The 19,801-nt window shown below is 29.2% G+C and overlaps 2 protein-coding genes across 6 annotated transcripts in view; one reads left to right on the forward strand and one right to left on the reverse strand.

Moving 5' to 3' along the window:
* The window catches only part of LOC107437395 (uncharacterized), a 548,903-nt gene that overhangs the window by 9,856 nt on the left and 519,246 nt on the right, over nt 1-19,801 (forward strand). The window lies entirely within an intron of this gene.
* Nucleotides 5,062-19,801, reverse strand: part of LOC107457100 (putative ferric-chelate reductase 1 homolog) — an 85,879-nt gene continuing 71,139 nt past the window's right edge. For all 5 annotated transcript variants that reach the window (XM_016075168.4, XM_071181484.1, XM_071181483.1 and 2 more), the window contains exons 11-16: nt 14,677-14,763; nt 12,752-12,811; nt 12,313-12,412; nt 9,175-9,315; nt 7,590-7,669; nt 5,062-6,176 (exon numbers count right to left, since the gene is read on the reverse strand). In XM_016075168.4, the coding sequence (XP_015930654.1) occupies nt 6,084-6,176; nt 7,590-7,669; nt 9,175-9,315; nt 12,313-12,412; nt 12,752-12,811; nt 14,677-14,763 (561 nt within the window). In that variant the 3' untranslated portion in view covers nt 5,062-6,083. The remainder of the gene's footprint in view (nt 6,177-7,589; nt 7,670-9,174; nt 9,316-12,312; nt 12,413-12,751; nt 12,812-14,676; nt 14,764-19,801) is intronic.

A 19,801-nucleotide genomic window follows, 5' to 3' on the forward strand; every position in this document is an offset into this window, starting at 1 on the left:
AAATTAATTAAGAATCAGCACAAATGGCACTATTTCAAGTAACTTGGATAATTTTTTATTGTTGTTTTCCGAATTATATGGATACAGAAATATATACTATTCTATTACGAAGAAGAATATGCTATAACTATTACAATTCTGTATGTTCTGAATTCATATTTATTCACTGGAATGACGAAAGCAATGTTGACTTCACTTTAATTCGTTATGAATTGAAGACAGAAGAAATGCATTTTACCTTAATACACACATCTGTAACAGTATCCGAAATCGGAAGTCAGTTGCAAGTTTGTTGATAATAGAAATTAAAAATTATTGAGGAATTTTTCTTCAAATGTTTGGCGTGTTCTGTTCCTGAAAGATTTACTAATATTCTGGAGATTTTTTTCAAGTTCTTCGGCCTTTTCCTTAGGGAAATTTTGTTTCTTATTTGCTGCTAAAAAATGGCGTCTGATTCAGTCAATGACTTTGATGGAACTAAATGAAAACGTGATAAATTAATGTCCGATATTTACAGGCTCCCGCTAGACGGCGTACTCGAGCGTTGCGATCGCGAATTGTCAATACATTGGTCATTTTCATTTACACCTGAAAAAACGGTCAAAAAACCTAATTTTTGTAACTGGTTGGGGCTACCCGACACATTTTGAAAACAGCTGAAAAACATGCTTCTTTAAATTTCTATTTTTTTAAGTTAAACTATTCTTTTTTGGTTTATTCTTTTTGCATTATTTAATTAGATGATAAAACAATAGAAACATGCAAAAATATTGATTATAACTCAGTATTATACAGAAATATAAGCAATACTCCTTAAGTGGGCGGGGCTACCAGACTCTCCCCTATATTCAATACCTANTTCAAACATGAAATGTATGAATGGCATTTATATATATATATATATATATTAAAGCTCCCCAGCATTAATACAGTTTTAATAGGTATCAAACATACAAATAGAATTTATTTGTGTCTATATTTATAGATTTAGTACCGATTAAAATTGCACCAATTACCATAATTCCCGTAGTGCCTGTTACCAAAACTAAGTATCATTTGCGTCAATAATGATATGGAGATTTTTTATATTTCTTCTAAACTATTTAGTACCACTTCTCTATTAAATTTACTTCATAGTGCAAAGCATATACATAACATATTTTCATTTAGTACTTATTACCAAAATTAAACATTATTGGCATCAATAATAGTTTGGCGATTTTTCACTCTTCGCTTAATCGGTTTAGTACCATTTTTCAATTAATATTGCTTTTAACATGGCTTATGTTTAATTACAATTAGTACTTAATACCAAAATTATTTAAACATCATTGGCATCTTTAACAGTTTGATTATTTTGAGTTTCTCTTAAGCGAATTAGTATAATTTCCTCCTTAATTTTTCTTTTTAGTACACATCTTAAGTTTTTTTTTTAATTTATACAGATAACCAAAAATAACAAAGCCTCTTTGGAGTCAATAATAGTATAGCAAATTTTCATGGTCCTCTAAAAGAATAAGTACTGTTTCTTCATTAATTTTGCTTCTTAGATCAAACTTTATTTTTTAAATTAAATTATTACTTAACAGATAATCTAATTAAGCATGATTGATCTCAATAATAATATGACAATTTTTTTATGCTTCTCCTCTATGAATAAATACTATTTCCTTATTAATTTTTTCTTTTCAATACATAACATAATTTTTCTCAATTACTGTTTATTTTAAACTATTTAATTTTATAGATTCATGTTTTAAAGCAGAACTATAAATAAAATAAATACACGGTCTCAAATAACTTTAGGAATACTAACTTGTTGACATAATACGCCTATATTATCATGTTGAAGCTGATCATTCGCAAACGCAACGACCTATAGGGGGCGTTGCTATTGGAGGCGAATTCCTGCTAGCAGAACAACAGGATCATTAGTTGCACTGGAGATTTCTACAGTGTTCCTTCTTCATTGTGGCTTATTAAATTTAAAAAAGAAAAATGTATGATATTCTTTCGTATGCAAGTGAAAACAAAGTGGAATATCTTTTTTTTAAAGGAGGAACATCCGAAACACATCGGAAAATATTTGTAAAAAATCTTGTAATTCGAGTTAAAACCTAGTGCCTGAGAAATCATTCTGCTAAATTTAATGATCCGTGAAAGGTCTATTTAAATTCTGCATTCCATAATTTTCTGCATCATATTACTTCAAACATTAAAATCATGCAAAAAGTGTACAAAAACACGTAATGTTATACCATTTAATTTTGTGAAAAATTGTTTTTGAGAACAATTTTTATCAGAAAATTTAAAGTTTCAATTAAAAATCATTATTTACAAACTAAAAGAACGTAAAATAAAAAATGCTTATGATAAGAAATTGATTCTAAAAATTCCTCCTATTGAAATAAAAAAATTTCATATTGTTTCTTCTTTCTAGTCTTAAAGTTCTTAGTCAGACTTAGAAAACCATTCTGTCGAGAACTATCATCAAATTAGGAAAAAAAGTTATTTACAAGTAAATTTTTTATTACAAAAGTCATAACACTTACTTGCTTTATAAATCCGGAGAATTCCAAATGAAATATTCTTCGTTTGAAAATTTTATTTTCAAATATATATATGCATAGATTATCCCTTCATCACTTTTAGATCACTTACCACACAACAAAATTTTATTATTGTAAGATCTCGATATGAATTTCAATATGTAACTTAATAGAATAGCTCAATTTTAGTTGAAATTTCAAAATTAAAAAATACTTACCAAGAAAACGATAAAAAAAAAATTATGAATAATCAACACAAATGATAATATTTCAAGTAATTCGGATGATTCTTTATTGTTGTTTTCCGAATTATATAGATTCAGAAATATATACTATTCTATAAAGAAGAATATTCTATCACTATAACAGTTCCGCACGTTCTGAACGTTAAGCAATGTTGACTTGTAATGAATTGAAGCAGAAAAATAAAATATATATATATATTACCGTAATACACACATCTGTAACAGTGTGCGATCACGAAATCGAAAGTTATCGGTTGCATGTTTGTTGATAATAGAAAGGTAAAAATTATTGAGAAATTATTCTTCAAATATTGGGCGTGTTCTGTTTCAGAAAGATTTGCCAATGCTCTGGGTCATTTTTTTTTCAAGTTCTTCTCCCTTTTTCTAGGGAAATTTTGCATCTTATTTGCTGCTAAAAAAATGGCGTCCTACTCTGCCAATATTTCTAATGGAACTAAATGAAAACTAAATAAATGAAAGCTTGAAAAGATAATACCCGCTAGAGGGCACTTTCAAGCGTTGCGATCGCGAATTAATTTTATCTAACATCCAATAAAAAACAATTAAATATTAAGGAAAGTGCAAATTAACTCCATTTTTTTAGTGAGAGCTGTAAGCTAACAAATATCACTGTTGTAATCTTTAAAATATTTGAGAGAAAGAAAATTATCTACAGAAGTCTCATTTTTATCACAGGTGAATCGTAGCCAATGAAAAAATTTCATTTTTTACGTGGTTCTACCGAACGAACTACCGAATTGAAAATTTCGGACAAATTTAAGAATCAGGAGCTAAATTTTCTCTTTGCAGCCGCTGTGTAAATTTCAGGATTTTGGAACAAACGGTTCTAGAGTTACAGGAGAGAGACACACACACACACAGCTCACAGATTAATGCTTCATTTTGTTGTTATAAATTAATTCTGCTATATTAATCTAAAATTGAATGGACTCTAAGTACTTACCATTCATTAGAGTTATCTGAAATTTATAAATTCGTAAGGTCGTGTGCCTAAACCAAATTTGAGAAAAGTTATATCACAGTATAAATAAAGTATAAGGTTAGTCATGTTTTGATTATTATACCTTATTTGGCTATATTTGTTCAAAATACACAGTTTTTTTACTTTTTGGGTAGCATCAAAGCAAGCTTGCGTAGTCTTCCGAATTCATTTGTGGTTTGTTTCTTTGAAAGTTCGATTGAAAGAACGAGTCATATTGAAAACAATTGGATTGCGCGTTTTTTCAAGCCTAGACGTAAAAATCAATTGTAAATAATACCCTGACGAAGTTTTCAACCCTAGCGCCATCTGCACTAATCTTTACAGTTCAACCATCCATAAACTGTATTTCATAAACTCACCCTTTGTAATTTCGTGGAAAATTTACTTCACACCAAATTCATCAAGAATATAATGTCAATGGGAAATTACATTCCTATCTATAATGCGTCCGGCAGTCTGCTGATAACTATAAAAAATATTAAAAACACCGATGAAGAAGGCTTTATTTATACATGAATGTAAGTAACAGCAATGGTTAGCTTGGGCCAAGAAGAGGCAACTATTATTCATTATGAATGCATTCATTTGATCAATTCTCATCAAGTTTATTTGTATTTATAAAATATAAAAGTCTGAATATTGGTGGTCAAAAACAAATTCTATGTAATTAGAGAGCTATGATAATTTTTTTCGACATAGTTGGTTATTTCTTTCTTTATAGGACACTATTCAGAGTTTTTTTTTTTTTTTTTGGTCATAAGTTCACTTTTTAGATTATTTTTTTTTTGAATTTTGTATGTAGTTTTTCATTTTAAGTTCATTTATAAATTTGTATTTTGTTATTTTGAATAACATGCGTTGATGTTGAACAAAGTTTTTTTTAATAGTGAGTTTGTTTTTGAATAATAGGCAATGTTCCAGTTTGAAACATTAGATAATACAATGAAATTCTGGTGCTCTTGATAATTGTCATTAAAAATTAAGAAAATTCCTATTTAGTTACTTGCATTTTATTTTACTCATAAAATTCCTATTTAATTTAAATTTTTAAATGCGAGTCACAATTTAAATTATTTAAATAAAAATTCAATATGGAGCATTTTCTAAAAATTCTTTCTTTTTCCATTTTTATTTTATGATCATTTTTGATGTATACTTTTAAGTTGTAAACATCCTAGCTTTGGTATTTACCATTAACTGTGTGATTATGTTCAATAACAGGTATAAAATACTTTTTGGTTATGAAATAATGTATGTCAAAAAATAACAACCAAAATCAGAAAATTTTATTCATATTTAATTGAGGAGAATGTAATACATTGTTTTCAGTTATTATTATAATAAAAACAAGTTTTATCAATATTTATAAAAAGGTACATTAATTAAAATTAGTAACAAAAGCAAACGCATCTTTAATTTTCAACTGTCACAATTTTCTGAATTGTTCTCTTACTTTTTCTAAATATATTTGGGCAAATATTTTAAACATTGTGCGTTAAGCATTTCATTTTATAATATTACATTCTTAAAAATGCGAATAAAACATTTAAAAAATTTGCAAAAAATCTAAAATGTACCAAAAACTGATTTATATATGTCATAAAATGCATTATTAATAGCATATTACAAAATAATTGGGCGCATTATGGCAGCAAATATGATCTCGATTTAAATAAAAGTTTTCATACAAAAATATATAAATAATCAAAAATGTGAAAGAAAAATATACTTACATTTCGATAATTAAAATTTAAAAAATACCTCGTAATGTTTGCAAAATGATGTAAAAAAATTTTTTTAATGTGTATGTTATAAAATGATGATGAATAAAATAAAATTATGCATGTATGAATGAAAATGGAGATAAAAGAACGTTGTACATAGTATTTACAAAATAGGTAAATTTGAATATAATTTTAAGGGTTAAACACAAAAAATTGTTATCATAGTTGTGTATTCACATTTTGTAATATACTGTGAACGCCAATAGTTATATTCATAATGAATATAAAATTTTATATTCATAACGAATATAAAATTTTATAATCTTGATTAATTAATCTCTATTTTAAACAAAATAAGAGAATTTTATACTGCTTTATTTATTTCTCAAAAAGGAAATTTAACTGCAGTTAATTCAAGTTACGCCATGCATAAGCATGAAAAATGCCTTAAAACTAATATACAAACATTATATTAAACACTTTTTGAATCCTTCAAGGTTTGGTTGCAATAAAGAAAAAGCACAGACAACTACAGTGCAGTTTCTACAAATTAATGAATACATCACGCAATTCCAATCAATGAGTACAATACGAGAAGAACTATGACCAGAAATATACTGTAAACACAAAACAGCAATACTCGAAAGGCGTCATGCTGAAAAGAAAGTAATGAATCATATGAAGTAAATAATACTTAAGAGAAAAGATAAATTGTAATGAATTGAATGGAATAAACATTTTAAAAAATGTAGGTTATACACTAATATTGATTACTGATGATAAGGGCGACCTTTATGCTTTCTTTTACTTTATAATTCGAAACGAATGCAATAAAAATGAATCTTGAATGAAATATAGTTAATATTTATTAAAAATACTAGAGTCCCTTGTATTTAGTTTAATGTAGGGTTTTCCGTAAAGGCCACACTATCTAAATCTGATAAATCGTAGAACAGGAAGGCAGATAGAATAATGAATAAGATTGTTTGATTGTACAGTTGAAAGACGACTACTTAACATACGTTCAAGTTTTAACCTCAAATTGAAATTGTTTCGACGTTTATACCACGTACCTTCTACTACTGTAGATTTTGTGTGGATAGTTATTTTATTGATTTTGATACTTTTTAGTTTTTTTTTTTTCGCTTTGTGATCCTCAATGTGTCTTTCTCCCCCCTACTATTTTCGTCAGGATTCAAAAAATGCTTATTGTGGTCTTTACCGCATACCCTGCTTAATAATGTAACGTTAAAGATGCAAAAACCAGAATCAGTGAAAATATACTAAACTATACATAGCATACTCTGAATGAATAATGTTAATAACTAAATTCGACAAAAAAAGGAGGTAAAGATTGTGTTTTGAAGCTGTAGTATCGCAGTTCAATGCAAAAGTAAAACTATTAAAGATATCTCGAGATCATAGGGTCTCTGAATCATTAGAATATCTCTGGCTCTCGAGAACCATCGGTGTTCGAGAAACAAAATGAGCGAATCCCACTAGAATATCTCACGGTCACTGGTTCTAAGTTTGACAAGAAAAAAGACGATCTTGAGGTATTTAGTAATATATAATGAGATTTATTCATGTTTGACGAGAGAAGGAAGGAAAGCTAAAGTATCTCAAGATCATATTAATTCGTATTTGGCGGAAAAAAGGAGGAAAGGGCACTAAAGTATCTTAAGATTATGAGAGGCATTTGTGTTTGACGGGTAAAGGTACCTCGAGAGACGAATTGGATTTTAGAAAAAGGAAGCAACGCTCCTGATAGGTGCTCAAATATAATGATAATCATTAAACACAACATTTATTCTTGTCGCACTTTGCTCAAAATGACATTATAACCTGAATGAAATTTACAATTATAGTAATTATAATTTTTAGAGTTTCTGCTCTATAAAATGTAGGCTTATGTAACGCTACTATGATATGCGTTTGGTCACATTGTTTTACTAATTATTAGGACTAAAAGAGAGCGATATCTCTAAGAGTTTGCATTATGAATACAGACTGTTATATTATGGGGGAAATTGGATAAAGATCATGAAGAAGAATATTTAATTCTTACTTTTTGATTCTTTTCTGGATCATTACTTGGCGTGTTATTTCCAGTTCTTGAACTCATTTCCATCATCTTCATTTCATTTTCTAAAGCAAAAAAGAAGTAAAAAAGGAAGTTACTTTATTGCAAAGCAAATTAAAACGAACTCTCACTTTTGACGATTTAGCAATCCCTGATCTGTATTTCATTGATCTTTAGAATAATTTTGCCACGAAATCACGCTATTTGTAACGAAACGTGAGCTCTCAAATATATGACGAAAATGTTTCCTTAAATCGGAACTTCATCGCAGTGCATTGTGGAATACTGTTAACTAGAAGGACGAAACTAGAATTAAGACAAGACCATCAAAAATAGAGTGACGATACAAACCGAGCTCTACTGTATGGTGGTCAAAGAGTTGGCCTCGTACCAGGAATATAGTACCAGAAGCTTTGAATACCGCTTCGGGCATGTGTATAATTCATCTCTTTGTTTTATCTGTCCTTGTGTTGTTTGGGCTGCATTAACTCACCTATATGATGTCCACGACAAAGTGATTATAAGAAAAGCTAGATTGATTAGGTGCTGCTAATATTCCTTTAATTTTGACAAAATTCGTTTCCTCAGAGAAATGACGATAGTTATTTCGTTAGAGCCGTGATGGCTCAGGGGACAGAGTGTGCGACTTCTAATGAAGTGAATCGTGTTCGAATCCCAGCGATGACTGATTGATATGAATTCCGCACCCGGTTTGCACCGAATACAGTGCTGACGCAAAATATACCCAGCGGTAGACGGATAATGGGATAGAGTCTTCTTGCCGTCAGGCTAACAGTGGGAGGTTTTCGTTGTTTTCCTTACCATGTAATGCAAATGCGAGTTAGTTCTATCAAAAAGCCCTCCACGAATGCAAACTTCTCCCATTACTTGATCCAGGAGTTCCCTCGTCTTCTGGATTAGATTTAAAAATACAAGGCTACGGAGTTGAACATTGGTAGTTGTAAACCTAAAACTGGGTCAGCTGTTCAACAACGGTTATAAAATAAGTTAAGATACCTATTTCGCCACTTTAAAGAAATGTTTGCTAGGAGCATGCACCAGACAACAGCTTCGTCAAAAACAAGTAAATTTTTGTGAAATTTGATCATCCATTTTTTGCAGTGCGGTTTAATTATTATCATACTTGTTTAAGCTGTTCACATTGTCAGAGTAACGAAATGTGGTTTTACATTTAATTTCAGTTAAAATGCACTAATATCAACTCGATATTTTAAAACCACAGTCAATTGTATTTTATTCATAGAAATATCGAAAAATTGAAATTAAGATTAAAATCAAAACTAAATTTTTGCTCATAGATTGTAGGTCCTCTTCCCATTTTAGAAATTCTTTTTAAAAAAGCAAAATAACTTTTCACGTATGCGTAAAACACCATGAAAAAATGTTTTAAAATTGTTAAAAATCGAAATATTTAATTAAAGTCAGAGTTAAAATTCAAATTTTTCTTTGAAAGAGCAAACATTAAAAAAAAAGGCCATTTTGTTTTGTCGAGAGGTTTTAAATAAAAATAGTTAAATTGACCATATTAACTCAAATGATTTATACTAACTTTTCTTGCTTGCAGACCAAGCTATCATTTGGAATAAAAAGTGGAAAAGTAGATGTAGGACCACAAAAATAGCCATGACCCAGTAAAAGCTTTCCTTTAGACCTGAGGATTCTAATGACACAGCGAAAAATATGGTGATAACTGCAAGAAAAATAGTTTGAAGTTTCATTAAAAATTTATATAACAATAATTAGAATACGAAATATTTTGCCTATTTACTTTCAATGAAATAGCTAATATATAACACAGATTCTAAATGATTTCTTGAATACTCTTACAGGAATTAAAAATGTTATTAAATTTTTTTATTATATTTTTTTATGCATATTTTATGCATGAAGAGTTTGAATCAGTATATTTATAAAATTTCAAATTGTTCAGAAAAGCAGTTTTGGTTTAAAAAACACGGCAAATTTTAAGCAGGTGATAAGATGTTTTGACATATTTTACTCTTATATAATGAAAGCTCTGGAAAGTTTCTATTTGGAAAAAATATGAAATAATAGTTTGGTGTTATCTTATCACCAAAGCCCGGATTTTGATGACCTAAAAAATCTCAACTAATGCCCTTAAAAAGTGCAAAAAATGCCCTTAAAAAGGGCAAAAGATGGCCTTAAAAATGCAAAAATTGCGCAAAAAATGCCATAAATAAAGTAAAAATATTGAATTAAAAATATGTTTTGCACTTTAAAATTATTATGAGTCATTTAAAAAATATAAAACAATGCAATACTTGTTCTACGCTCATTAAAGTTTGAAAAATATGTTTTATATCCTAAAATAACAAAAAAAGGAAAATATATTGACACCAAAATATTTTTATTTTGTATAGAAACTTTAATGGATATAACAACTTCCATCTCATAATATTACTAAATATCAGAATTACATTGGATTATTAAATGTTTTTTGATAATTTGAAATGTAAACGAGCGTCTCTTGTCTGAAAGTAAATTTTCATTCCTGCAGAAGCTTCTTTCAACGTCTACTGATGTTATAGGTGCGTACTTGAAAAAGACGGTCTCACTTACTGACAATTCTTCTTCAATTTGAAAAGATTTTGCTTCACCTGTTAATATCCTATAGATTTTCTTCATTGTTTGGAAGCCAGTGTAATAATGAAAATTGATAAAAAATAATAAAAATTGGAAAAATTAACAAAAAACTTTAAAAAATGCATTAAAATGCAAAATACGCCCAAAAATTTAAAAAAAAATGCCCTATAAATCTAAAAAAATGCTCTAAAAGACAAAAAATGTCCAAAAATGCAAAAAATGCAAAAAAATGCAAATGTCATCAAAATCCGGGCCTTACTTATCACCTTTGGAAAAGACACATCATATTGTTCCAAGCACTTCATATGACGAGGTAAAATAATCTGAACAAAAAATATTTAAAAAATTCTAATATTTCGGAACAAGTAACTGATGGTGAATACTTTTTAGTATAACTAACTTTTCACTGTATCTTTCTCATTTGTTCACATGAACAAAATCTCAAATTACACAAAAATGGTACTTGGAAAATTTATTTTTCCAGAGCAATTTGAAGCAAGTATTTTTTTTACATTGGGGGTCCTCCTTAAAACTAATGATTTCCCCATGCACAATTTTCATTAACATTTATGACAAAAACACAGAGAAAAGTTGAAGAGAATGCAATAAATGATATTTAGAAGAAAAAAAGACCAGGTCAGTTTTATTGGACTTTTCGGAGATAACTGCCTCAAATTATAAAGGAAAGTTAATCAACATAGTTATATAATAAAATGAAACCAAGCTAGATTAATAAAAGATGTAAAAATACTTCTGGTAATAGCAAATAATTTTCTCACATTATTTTTCCATAAAAATGAAGAAATATTGAAAGGCAAAGTAAACAAATAAAAGCAACTTCTTAAATATTGTTAAATACAATTCTACCTTGCGAAAAATATACAATATTATTCAGAAACCAGAACCTTTTTCGAACTAGCCCTGCAATTCCAAACTACTTCCTTATTGGAATGGAGTTTTCATTTCTTTTGAAGATGAGGGAAGATAGGGCAATTTGGAATAAGATTATTTTTATACATTCTTTCCCGGGTTTCACACCAAGGACTGATGAGAAACAAAGTCATTGCAAAGAATACAGGGCACTGGCCCACGCAATTACTATCCTGATTAATTTGGTTATTAATAATAATAATCATGTATTTTGGTAAATGTTATGAAAAGGCACAGTAGTATTGCCCACTATTCCCTACCATGCCATTTCCTTGAACGCCAAAGGCCATTGCCCTATAATCCTGACATTGATATTTTCATAAAGATAAGGGCAATTGTCACATATTTCTTATATTAATGTTTCATATCTTAGGGGCTTTACCCGGTGTATAGTTGCCCGTTATTCTCTGCACTGATGTTTTTAAGAGCAATTGACAAGTATTTCCTACGCTGACACTTTTCCTAGTCTACCTAAAATGCCAAAAATTCTTTATCTTCATGTTCACTTCCGGGAAGAAATATATAAAAAATAATTTGCCCGACAGCTTAAATGAATGAATATATTAATATGTAAAACAAAACTACGGAATGAGTCAAACTCAAAGATTAAAAATGCTTTTGCATGTATATAGCGGTTTGTAAGACAACAAATTCAAGATATTTCGCACTCAAAAGTATACATAGCAAATATTTAACTAAGAATATCTGTAGCAAAGTATGCCGAAATTGGCATTTTAAAAAGCGAAGATAATTCAAAAATGGTGTTTATACCCGCGAGTTAAATGTAAGCATCGTCTATTATTTTCGTTAAGATATAACTGCAAATCTATACCTTTTAAAGTATATATAAACGCTCTATTTGGCGTTAATTTAAAATAAGGTGTTCCTTCGCACAATTTTTTAAATTCTGTAACGCCAAATTCGGAGAGAAATTACACCACAGGTCTCACTGTGTATAAACGAAATAGAACTAATACACTCCTATAAAGATGAAACTTTTAATTAGAGGATTAGTCAAAAAACAGAAAGAGTTTCTGAATAATGTCAAAGTACTTAACATATTTAGTTTTAAAAAATTTCACTGCAAAAAATATTTTGTTGCAAAATTAGACTTAAAAAAAATTTATTCGTAAAGAAAGCAAAATGATCTTACTTGCAATTAGATGAGCTGTGTTTCCCACAAGCCAATGAAACAAGTTGAAAAGGGGACGCTTTGAATCTTCAGGTGATGGACGGAAAGCTGCCATGATTGGCTAAAAAATAGTTATTAATTTATTGATTTTCACATATATATGCATTAAAATATTAACCTTTTTTCAAGCATTACAATGCATATCTGATTGTAAATCATGTCTTGAGAGATTTTATTTGATGTCAATTAGAATTAGCACAAACTCAAATGTTATAACCAAAAAAAGTAAATCTAATTTTTCTCTAGCATTTATCAAATTAGTGGAACTCTTTTCACATGGTTTCAGTGTATAATGGTTTAAAAAATAATTAAAATAAAACAATAATTACAACAAAAACACTTTTAAATACGAATTTTTAGCTACGAATTTATGAAATTGAAGAAAAAAATGACTTCTTACCTGTAATAGACCTAAACCTGTGGCAATGCAACCTAAGATGGCGTGAGGGTTTTTAGTTGCCTGAAATTAAGACAAATTTATACTATTTAAATGGATTTCATCAATATGTTTTCCGTTTACTTACAAATCCTTAATTATTTTTTTGTTTCTGTGAATTAAAAGTTGCAACATAAGACCTAAATTAATTTCCTTCCTTGAATTTTGTTTACCGATTATTGGTTGAACAAAAAACAGTATGACTATTTTAATTTTTGCAAAATGCACTAAAATGTATTTAAATCTGTTTGCCTTGCTCTACAAGTAAAAGTTAGAGCTCATATAAGTAATTAAGATATATAACTTTCAATATATGCCTTATCCCGAGATAAAGCTTTCGTAAACTTAAAAATTCTATCTTATCAAAACAATTGTTTTATAATTAAAGTCAAAATAACTACAATCAATTTTATGGGTAGCTGGGGCTTAGACGATAGAATTTCCTCCTCCGAATGAGCTGACTCTCAGGTTCGAATCCTAGCGACGGTTGGTCGATGCGAATTTCGCTCCAGGCTTTCATCGACCGTAATGATAACATAAAATATCCTTAGTAGCAGATGGATCATGGGTTAGAACCCCCTTGTCGTCAAATAAACCGCAAATGTGAGTTAGTTCTCTCAGCAAGTCCTCTACGAAGGTTAATTTGTTCCAATGCTTGATCCAGGAATCCCCTTGTTTATTTATCTGGATTGTCTTCTATTCTGGGTTGAGTTCAAAATTACAAGGCTGCGGAATTGAACATTGATAGTCGTTAACTCAAAAATGAGTCTGTTGTTCAACGCTGGTTACAAAATAAAATCAATTTTATAACGTTTAATCAATTTTATTAAGTTTTATCCAATTCGACTCAAATGCTTAAAAGTGTGAATACTATTATGTATTTTCCTTCACACGTTAGTTCGTTCATAAATCAAATTGGAGAATAAACTTGGAATGGGACATTTTTCCAAAAGTCTGGTTTAAGTGAAATTATAAACTTAAAATAAAAGTGTGTTAGTAAGATATGTCTTGTTAATATTTGTAAGAAATCGAACGAAAACAGTGACAGCAATTATCTTAGTATAAAATAGATATTTTTTTGATAACTGGTTTCAAGTTGCTCAAGGATTTTACCCCGTACAAGTGTTAACGCAAAACCCACTTTTTCTATCTTTCCCATTTTTAAAAGTTTCAACTTATACTTAAAAACATTGGCAAACGTTCATACTTTATTATAAAATTGATTTAATAATAATAATACTGTTATAAATCGATTATTTTTGCATAGATTATTTTTTACATCTTAATCAGAAACAAAATTTAATTTCTCAATCCTTGGAGAAAAAAAAAGAGCAATTTTTAAAAATTTAAAAATGCTCGTTATTAACTTCATCTGAATGAAAAAATAATTAGATTTGAATATGAACTATAATACACACAACTAAATGGCTTAAAATGTAAATTCAAATAATGATGGCTTGCATTAAAAGTCGAATTCGATACAACTTTATTATATTAAATCAGTTATATATTTATCAACAATAATTATTATATTTTTGAATATGATTGTAATTAATGGGAATATTGATACAATTTTGTTAAAACATATGTTACTACACTTTCTAATAATTTGAAGAGAATATGAATAACGCTATTTTTGGTACATAGAAGTATTTAACATATTGTATTATCTTATTAAAATCTTCGTTCTCCTTTAAAAAATATATAACGCGAAATAACAGTCATGTTTCAAACCCTCGAAAAAAAGCGCCCATTTTCAAAACTTTTTAAACGTAAATGTGTTATTTCCTATTTATATATTTTTGTAACAAACGAAGTTTTTAATCCGGTAATATCTTATACCACTTCAGTTTCTTGTGATTATTTATTTAATATATTGTGTTACTTACGTAGTTCCATCCATCTTTGTGAACAAATATTACGATGAAAGCAATGACAACAAAAATCAACCCAGTAATCATCATGCTTCTGTGCAACTGGAAAAAAATATTTTGGGGTTTAAAAACAGATGCTTCTACTATGAGAATAGTGGATATTAAATTATATATATATGTAAATACACAGAGTGAAAAAACCTCAATATTTTCTTATCAAATAATCGTATTTCTGCATGCTAGAATTTAGTGGTTTGACAGCCAGACCTTAAATTAGCTAATTAGTTGTAGCCAGGGCCGGATTAACCTATAGGCACACTAGGCACGTGCCTAGGGCCTACGAAATTCAGGGGCCTACGAAAAACTTGGGAGAAAAAAATTTGTTGACAAAAATAATTTAGCTTTAAAAACAACAAGTGTATTTTGCACAAAATTATGAAGATACAAATAAAAATATAATATTTTTCGGTAATAAATTATTTTGCAGAATCTTATGATCTAATATATTACTTTTTTGCGATTTTTGGATTCAACGAAATCTNAGAAAATCTGTTTCATTATTAATATGCAAGAAAATTTTAGCATATATTTTGAAAAGAGGGGAGGAGTGGGGGAAGGAGAGGAGGGCACAAAAAACGGCTATGCCTTGGGCCTACGAAAGGTATAATCCGGCTCTGGTTGTAGCGATATTATACGTTGCGCAATCAGGTACAAACACTTTAACTTTCATAATAAAAATACATCTCTTTCGAAGGAGAGAGAGAATTGGATTTCTAACCCTCAAAATATAGGGCGTAATATCGGAAATAATGCTTCTATTTTTTTGTTCTGGAGCTGTCTAATGTTTGGACCCCTTAATGTTATCTACCTTATTAAAAAGGAATTTTTACATGGAGTTATATTCGGATAAGCGAACTTTTTAATAGTGTGCAGAAATATTTCCATTCGCGTGAAAAAATTCTCGATATATGACGATATACGCAAAAAGTGAAATTACATGATTTGGATTGGTCTCCTGAAAAAACTATTGGGATCATATTCACCTGAATACGGTTATTCCCCATATTTTGATAGTTGAAAATCAAAATCCATCGAAAAAATGGTATGTTTATTCAGAGCAGGAACGTTTGTGTCTGATTACGTAACTTAAAATATCGCTTGCATTAATTAAGGTATTTAAGATTACATTCCCGAACCTTTAAAATTGAGTTCTAATAAAGCGTGAAAATCTGATCGTTAGATCAAAAATTATTCAGAATGATTAGCTTTTTCGCACCTTTTTTTGCACTGTACACCAGGTATAACAAGTTATTATCTTCAACGAGAAATATAAAATCGTTATAAAATTGAGAAATCACTGTTGAAATTAAAATCATCTCAAAGTTTGCTGCCTCAAACTTGAAGGTGTTGGTATTAATTGCCTAGCTCTCTGTTTTCTCGAGCAATCAAATGGGTTTTGATGTTTCATATCCAATCTTTTTCATTAATGATTTGACATTTTCATTTTTGTATATTGTCATTTTTGCTTGACATTCTTGTTTTTGCGTATATCCCTAGTGTGCAGACTGATGGTTTGTCAAAATTACTAATAATAATGCATAATAAGTATGGTGGAACATCCTGCATACTGAGATGCAGACATATCTTGTACTAATCAAGGAGGGAAGGTTTAACATTTAGTACGAGAAACAAAATCATGAATATTAATTTGTATTCTTTTCTTTTCTTTGTGCAAAATTAATACCCGTGTCTAAATTTAGAAAAAAATTAGTTAATATATATTACGTTCGCATTAAAACCCCTGCCTTTTTAAAAAAAAAATAATTTAACATTCCGCTAAATGTTTTCTTTTGTCATTTAAATAGCTTAATAATGTTGTGTTTTACCGTTTCCATGCTTTGTTGTTTTAGTTCAAATTATTTTAATATGCAGTTCATTAAAATTTAATGTCTAGTTAAGAAATAAAGCACTTTAAACACCTTTTGCTTTTAACCAAACTTCTAAGGGTATAAAAGCAGCTCGTGATATATTTGCTATGTATAGAAAGTGCCATTTCTCTAGCCGAGATTGGTATGCAAAAATTATAAATTTTAACCACGTATAGACGCACCCCGTAGTGTTTATCCAGTTAAGTTTATTGAAAATCCAATGTTAAACTTTTTCACGAAAATTTGTGTCAAATGACCAATAAGCTAACCGAAAAAATGGAATACTCCGACACATTTAACTTCAAAAAATATTTTATGCAAAAAACATTTTGAACTTAATTGCTAATCTCATATGTATAGTCACTATTTGTTCCATTCAGAAAAGAAGCTCTGAAAATCTTGCGAGTTTCGTGACATTTATTTAATTAGTTTGGTTTTCTTATAAACAAATCTTTTAATAGATTGAAGACCACACTTTTTAATGTTTTAGCGAATTTCCAGCTTTAAAGCTGAGCTATAATCAAAATGCATACAAAAATACACACTTGTAACTTAACGTTGACGGAAAACACTATTAAGACAAAATCATGTTATTCAAACGAGGATGGGGTATACTTTGTGTTATGAATAATTAAAGAAAAAAAATGCGAACGAAGCACAAATGATGGAAACGAAATAGACATACTACAGTTTCGGTTTTATATACAAGAACCATCCACAGTGTCGAAACACAAAATAGAGTAGAAAAACATCGAGACAAAAGCGTGCAAAGAAGTTTAATCATTAAGGTCAAGCTTAAACGAAAAGAATGTCCCCCTTCCCCTACTAGTTAAACCACTTTTCATTGGGTTAATTAGGGCAAAATGAAACAAGCACGAAAACTTTATCTGTTTTATCTGTGAAAAAAATTTTAAAAAAAATTCTCTAAACTTTGTTTTCGCGTATCTATATTTGAATAAAATATATGGTATTTTTTTAAAAAAAGCTGTAAAATTATTGAAACAGTCCAAAACACTATTCAATAAGTACTCTCGATTTTACAGATAATTTGGACTGATTTGATTGATTAATTTGGACTACATGAAACAGATTCCAAATATGAGTAGTTTTTTTAAGTCTTTTACTTTAGAAAGCTCTATTAGAATCAATTACCTAATTAGTCAAGTGCATACAAGTTTTAGAGATTAATTAAAAGATCATTCAGTAAGAAATTTAATTCTTTGACTAATTCTTTTTAAACTTATTTTAGCTTTAAAATATAGTAAGTAATAAAAGAAAATGCCGAGTTCAAAAAAAAAAAATCCGTATTCCCACTCGTAACAATCCAACTTTAGCAGTTATAGGTAAGAGGACGCGATACTACAGAAGAATCCAAACATGGCAAATTTTGCTTCGCTTAAATTTTTATTTTAAAATTTAAATTTTGAAAAAATTTAATTCAGATGAACCTAGAGTAAACCATTAAATTTCAAATGCTAAAAAGATATTTTCAAAATAGTTAAATGCAAACGAATTGGCGGCTTACAACTCTAGAAGAAGTGATCATGCCTAACCATGTAACTTAAATTAGATTTCATTGGATACTTGAGAGCAACATCACATCTGTGTCAAGCCTAATTGACTTCTGAATCAACAAATGCCACGAATTTACTTACCGTGATGTCTCTTGCAAACATGCAATTATTTGCAGAATCACCCAATCGCGTAATTCAGAGTAATCTTGACATAATTTATTTGCATTTCGATATTTAGAGAAAAAAAATTGCCAGCTTTCAAAACTTCATGGTTAACTTCAGGTTAATCTGAACTCACTTTTGCTATGCTTTAAATTGTAAATTATTTGTGCGAAAAAAAAAAAGAATTAGCCATGAAAGGTTTTCCCCGTGGTTTAAGTATCGGCCAATGGGATTTTTGGCACAGTAAAGTGATTAATATGCAGTGCAAAATAAACCATTTGCAAAGCCTCATGATGGAAAAGCAGCGGAGTTATCGCTTCTTTACTGGAGCATTATACTAAATATGGGGGGAGTAAGTTATAGAGCATCATTGATTTCATATGAATCGAAGCTTAAAGGACGTTAAAGGTGCCAAATGAACGTTTGTTCGTTAGTGATTTCTACTCAGTAATGTGCACCAAAACTGCCTAGTAGGAGAAACATCTACCAGTTACAAGTTACTGTTATTAATGATGCTTGTCCTTTTGCGAGGCGGAAACACTTAATAAAATTACAGTTAAAAGTATAGATAAGAAGTGTGATCATCGTATGAAACTCCAAAATGAAGCCACCTGCTTCATTTTGGTATTCTTCATATTCTTCTTGAATTCTTTATATATATTCCAGCTGCTTAATTTCCTTATATTTTTTAGAATTTATAGTGGTTGATTGCAATTACACTTTGATTTATATTGTTGTCAAAAATAATTGAGATTAATATTGTCCCATTAACTCCCAAAGAGTTAAGTAAATATCAAAAAACTGCAGCTTGTAATACAAGTTATTTTTTACATCTAAGTAATACGCCTAATTATCACGTCTAAGTAATCGCGATTTAACAAATATGCTTTTCAAACGTTCTTTTCTTAGAATTTTTGACATCAATGTGTATTCCTGCTAAGAAAAATTCCTTTAACTTTGTATCATTTTTTTCGTATTTTATACAGTTTTCGGAAGTCTGCAGATGGTAGCCCTTTTACTACATCTAGACACATTTTTTTAAATTACAGTTTTGGAAGTTCGAAAATATATCTACTGGATACTAAAATAAGTGAGCACCCTTTATGTTTGTTACGAAAGAAGCAAAAACCTCATTTCTATAAACTTAAAAAAAAATTATGTGTACAGTGCTCAAAAAATAATAAATAAAAATAAAAAATTTTAAAAAAACTGACCATCCTGAATAATTTTTGGTCTAATGATCGAATCTTCCCGTTCTAGGACTCTATCATAAAGGTCGAAGTGGTGACCAGAGCTATGCGAATTAATTAGTGCAGATGATATTTTAAATTTACGAAATGAGACACAAAAACGTACTTTCTCTGAATAAGCATACCTTTTTTTTAAAGATTCGGATTTCTGACCCAAAAAATATAGGAGCTAGAGACAATCTGCAAAATATGGTCCCAATAGTTTAGTCAGGAGAGTGATCCATAATTTGAACCTCCAAAAGTTAATTTTAATTTTTACGTATTTTACCATATCTGGAGAACTTCA

The sequence above is a fragment of the Parasteatoda tepidariorum genome, chromosome 5, assembly GCF_043381705.1.
Source record: "Parasteatoda tepidariorum isolate YZ-2023 chromosome 5, CAS_Ptep_4.0, whole genome shotgun sequence".
NCBI classification, from domain to species: Eukaryota; Metazoa; Arthropoda; class Arachnida; order Araneae; family Theridiidae; genus Parasteatoda; species Parasteatoda tepidariorum.